At 52.1% G+C, this 5,480-nt stretch overlaps 1 protein-coding gene across 1 annotated transcript in view; it reads right to left on the reverse strand.

The window, feature by feature from the left end:
• Window positions 1-5,055, reverse strand: part of CACNG5 (calcium channel, voltage-dependent, gamma subunit 5) — a 13,823-nt gene extending 8,768 nt beyond the window's left edge. Inside the window, exon 1 of the mRNA XM_012732983.1 lies at window positions 4,911-5,055. Coding sequence (XP_012588437.1) covers window positions 4,911-5,055 — 145 coding nt within the window. The remainder of the gene's footprint in view (window positions 1-4,910) is intronic.
• Between the last annotated feature and the right edge of the window lie 425 nt (window positions 5,056-5,480).

The raw sequence follows: 5,480 nt of genomic DNA on the forward strand, positions 1-5,480 counted from the left end.
CCACCCGGAGCTGACCCACATGGCGCGGCAGACCTCTCCTGACCCTCCTGCTGCTCCCCTCAGCACTGTACTTCATAGATCCGCCTGTTCTGTTCCCCACTATCTCTGGTGAAGCCTCTCACCGCCCATGAGCCTCTGGCCTGTACCCCAGTTCTGTATGCACAAATAAATATATCTTAAAAAAAAAAAGGTGAAGATGACGCTGTTCTGCAAGAGTTATGTGGGGAAGAACCACGACATCCCAAAGCAATTTCACGGCAACGTGATGGGGGCCGTGGCTGAGCTCTGCCCCAGGCCTAGGAGCTGGGAGAGGAGCGGAGGGGTAGCCTACTGCTTCCCTGTGGTGAGGCTCTGAGGTTCAAGTGCTTTCTGGAAGAATTCTGCAGCAGGGTGGGAGGGAGAGGCGGTGGATGGGGAGAGCCAGGGGACGAGAAGGAATGGAAGGAAATAAACTGCACCACAGCCCAAGTTCACAGGCCATGGAATCAGGTTGTCCTGAATCAGCCAGAGAGAAGCTCACAGTCTGAGGGAGGTGAACAGTGACCACGCCCGCCGAGACCACGCCCGCCGAGACCACTGAGCCAGACAGAAAGAAGGGTGTTACCATACACAGCAGAAGGCATGAAGATAAACGGGGTCACCATAGTAAAGCAAATCAAAGTGACAGAGACAAATATCAGATGTTTACTCAGCAGATAATTTGATAAAGCAAAATACTTATATCACCTAGGGGATCTAATAAACAAAGGGGAGATTAGAAAGGGCCAAAGGGGTATAGGGATGATGGAAGGAGAAGAAATCCTAGGGAGAGAGGGAGGGAGAGGGAGAGAGAGAAGGGGCCGGAGAGACATTGACAGAGAGACAGCGAGAGACAGTGCGTCTGAAGACTTGGGAAACGAAGCTTACCTCAGAGGTTTAATAACATTTGAGGGGCACAAATTGGAAGGGGGGAGGGTGGGTTGGAAGACAGAAACAAGGAAGAAGGGAGGGAGGGAGGAAGAAAGGGAGGAAGGAATGAAGGAGAGACATTTGCTCAAGAGACTTTTTATGTCTTTGTGCTTGGATGAGACTGAGGTGCGGCCCTCAATGTCAACTCTAATCTGTGTTCAACTAATACTAGTCATTGCCTGAGTTTGACCTGAAGGAGATCGGTCAAAAAACCCTTCAGTGCCCCTGGGGAATCTGGTGCACAACTGTCTGCCCCCACTCCAACATTAGTTTCTAGGGTCTTTCTCCATGAATAGTCAGTGATGGCTTTGCCGAGGCAACTGGTGATTGGAAAGTTCAGTGGATTATGAGTAAATGACCACTCAGGAGGCAGGTGGTATCTCTGCCTCTGCCCTCAACACAAAGCTGTCAAGGAGACCCCAAGGGACAGAGGGAGCAGACCAGCACAGTGGAACCACCACTGCAATGAGACTGTCCAACACAGGAGGCCCAGCTCTTTACTTACAGAACTCTCTGGAGCCACTGAAAAGCTCCTTGGGGTCTGCTTAGTCAAACGACATCATAGATGACACCAGGAATGATGGGATGGGGTGGGACATCATTCCTTATGTCATCTATGATGTCCAACTGCATCATAGTGTAGAACTGCAAAAAATTTCCCAGTAGAGCGTGGGGCCCCATCTTCTCCAAAGACACACGCCCCAGGCTCATCAAGAGTGGTGCCTGCATTTGAATGTCATCCCAGCTCCTCCTCTGTGCCTCCTCTTTCTCTGTACCACCTGGTGAGTGTTTGCCAAAGTGGGTTCCATGAGGGATGATTCCAGGGAATATTCTAGAAAAAGGACACTAGTGAAAGGGCTGGAAAGCACTACACCTACCTTTCAGACAATCACATTGCACATAAATACTTTAAAGGCCTGAGAAGACTGTTGAGCTGCACGCTTTCCAGTATTTCCCAAACATGTTTGACCACCAAATGGTGTCTCGATCTGTCAAACCCACCTTGGGAACAATGTGAGCACCCAGGAGGAATGACAAGGCCTGGCCTGCCCACTCCACGGCACTGCTCGGAGATTAAATGCAACAGCGGATATGAGAAATCCAAAGCGTGATCCTGGTTATGGTTTTAACATTATTAAGCATCAAGCCAAATAAGTCCCTGTCTTTGCAGGGAAGACGGATTAGGGCTTCTGAAATATGAGGGCTACTGCCTGGCCAGAGCTGGACAGCTGATTGTAATGGAAAGCTTAGGCAAGAGAAGAAAAAGATTCGGCTCTTGGAGATTTACGAAGATGACAGAGGAGAGGAGAGGAAATTGGATCTGAATCTATAAAAGCAAGGAACAAAAGAAAGGCCGAAGTTGACGCCATCCATCAAACTGTGTAATGGCAGGTCTACAAGCCTGGCGTGAGCTTGGGGAAACCGAATGTAACAAATTTATGGAGCTCTGCACAGAGCGAAGAAGAACAATCTTTTTCATCACACAACTGTATTTATGAAATCATCTTTATTTATAAATAAATAATATCATTGGCCGAGGACTGGACGTTCTTTAGCTACATGAGCTCATCGGGACTTTACTATCCCTCACGAGGAGGGAGTGTTAAACCCATGGATGGGGAAACCGAGGCTCAGAGATGGCGGGTAGCCAAGAGGATGTCACAGGTGCTTGGCAGACTGGATTTGAAACCAGGTCTAGTGTCGAAGTGCAGATTCCAGCAACACCATCTCGGTACTGAAGGAGTTCGGAAGAAGAGGAACGCCCAAGGCAGGGAGTCTAGCAAATATGTGCAAGATTGGCGTTGCAACTGGCCCAGGGTTCCAGAGGGGCGGTTTCCCGAAGCTACTGGGCTCCCCCCAGCCCTCGTCTCAGATCCACGAGCCCTGAGCACTGACGGTGTGAAAACCACTGACGGTGTGAAAACCACCCTTCACCTTTCGGATGCTGAAAAACGCCTTTTGCCAGGCGTTGCGGGGAGGCCTAAGAGTGTGAACTGCACTGCTTCTGAATGCTGATCCCAAGCCCTGTGCTCTGCATGGAAACCGACTGCAGGAGATGAAGACGACTCCTAACTCCTCACTCAGACGCTAAACCGTTCCCCGCCACTGCGCATGCGCCTGTGCGTATCCCGGCGCTGTCTTCAGCGGGTGGGAGATTCTGCGCTCCTGGTTTCCACCTGACCTGGTCCTTGTCCCAGGCTTTGTCTTCACGGGGGTGTGTCTCCTTTTCAGGGGTCCCATCCCTCCTAGACACAATATTCACTTGATATTCCTGTTGGGGGAAGCAGACTTTTTTTTTTTTTTTTTTTTTTTAGTAAGTTGCTACCACCAGCAGAGAGTTAAGCTCAAAGATTCAATGTATAAAACTGTTTGTGAAGTCACATGTTTAACACGAGCTCGGTTGTGAAGAAAATCCATGGACTGCGAAGCAATAAACCCAAACAACGATGGTGGATGCTTCTGGGGGAAGCAGGGATGTGCATCTGATTTTCTTTATGCACTTTCTGTGTGCAACAGAGATTCTGGAAGGGCATGGACTATTTGTCTATTCAGACAAGAAAACTAAATGAAAGACCCGGGCTGTCAATTTTCTCATCGTGGCTCCTTGTAAACAGCAGCGTCGGCCTCAGCTGACTCCCAGGCTGGACACTGACACTGCGTCTTCTTTGCATTTGGGTCCTCAAATCACAGCAGCTTTCAGCCTTTTAAGATGATTACCCGGGTGCCATTACCTCTAAGTATTAGCTTGTTAATTATCAGGAATTAACAGTCGCTAATTATCATCCTAGAGTAGCAATTAGGGAGCAATGTCTTGTGGAGATTAAATCGCTAATGGCACATTTCCCTGCCCAAGCCAATAATAAAAGGACTCTGGAGGAAATGCTTAGGTGCTCAGACAAAGGTGAGGTTGTAGGCAGGGAGATCAGAGGCGAGCGCTGGGGGGTGGACAGGGATGAAGCAGAAAAGGGATGAAAGCAGAAGGCTCACCCTAGACAGATTCCTGACCTCAGGCTCCTAGTGGCTCAGAGACACCCCAGTAGCAATCTGATGAAGGGTTTGGGAAGCAGGAGACCCAGCCAGTTTCAGCAGCTGCTCCTGTGAGCTGGTCTAGTGACTCAGCTTGGCCAGCACCCAGGGGAGAGCTGGGACCAGAGGTCAGCCCAGCGGCCCAGGGCCCTGCCTGCTTCCCACCATGGTTAAAACAGAACCAGTAGCCGAGAAGTAGCCACAGATTCTCCCCTTGAGAAGCGGGGCCCAGGCAGGTGTGACATGCTGGACACATCAGGACAGAGGTGGTGCCATGTGGCTTTGAGGCTGCGTCCCAAAGGAAGGGAGGAGTGTTCACCTAGTGCCCTTGGGCGCTCCCTGGGGGGAGCCTGAGGGGTGGAAGCCAGTCTGAAAACCTTGAGACCGCCAGGCTTTAGGGTAGGGTTCTCAAGCCGCAGTCCTACTGGCATTTGGGGCTGGGGCAGTCTGTCGCAGGAGGGTAGAATGTCACATGCACTGGAGGCCGCCTCCCTGTCCCCATTCACCAGACCTGGTAGCAGCCCAGCATGTCCACAAGGTCAGTTTTGAGGAGCTAGGCTGCTCTGCATAATGGTGTCCAGAGTGCCTTGGTGGTAGACTGAGTGGCCACTTGGCAGCACAGGAGTGCCAAGAACAGTCGGGCTCGCCGGTAGAGGGACTGTGTCACCTGCCGCCCAAGGCCTCCTGGCACCATTTCTGTTGCGTGATCTCCCTTCCCTCGGTGAGAGACCCCAGCAGCCGGCTGGAGGCTGGTGAGTGGTCTGTGTTCCATGCTGGTGTCACCAAGCTCTCTGCACACCGCCGAGCTGCCCTTTCAAGGATGTGAGCATCGCTCAGTAGGGTTCTCTGTCCTTGGACAAAGCAAGACCCAAGGGAGATGCGCTGTGCACTCCAGGTGCTCCCTGACCCTGCTGGGAACACAGCCTGCCGCCCACCTGTTAGGCACCCAGGCTGCAGAGCTGAGGATGAGCCCGCGACGCAGCTCGGAGACACTGTCTCCAGACTGCCCGGAGTGGAGGTCAGCAGCATGTCCTCGTGACATGTCCTTCCTGTCCGGAAGCCGCTGGAGCCAGCCTCCATGGGGGGCCGGGAGCACCTGGCACCCACCAAGGGTCACTGCTCTCGCCACAAAATAAAGCTCAGCTGGAGGGACTGTGGGCCAACATGTTGAACGTCCAGTGAGATGCCCTATATGTCATCTGTGATGTTTCTCCAGAGGCGTGTGCATAGACACTGAGTGGAAGGCCCACCCTACTGGATGACTAGTCAGGTACAGATTGATACAATTATAATACAGGCCCTCCCTGATGGTGCAGCGGTTAAAGCACAGCACTGCAAGCGGGCCGCAGCCACTTCAGTGTGAATTTGATCCCTGGCCCCGGAGGTGACCACATGGTACGGCAGACCTCTCCTGACCCGCCCACTGCTCCCCTCAGCAATGTACTTTGTCGATCTGCCTATTCTGCTCCCCACTCTGGCTCTGGTGAATCCTCTCACCCTCCGCA

This window comes from Condylura cristata, unplaced genomic scaffold (assembly GCF_000260355.1).
Source record: "Condylura cristata isolate star-nosed mole 26May11 unplaced genomic scaffold, ConCri1.0 scaffold00038, whole genome shotgun sequence".
In the NCBI taxonomy this organism is placed as follows: domain Eukaryota; kingdom Metazoa; phylum Chordata; class Mammalia; order Eulipotyphla; family Talpidae; genus Condylura; species Condylura cristata.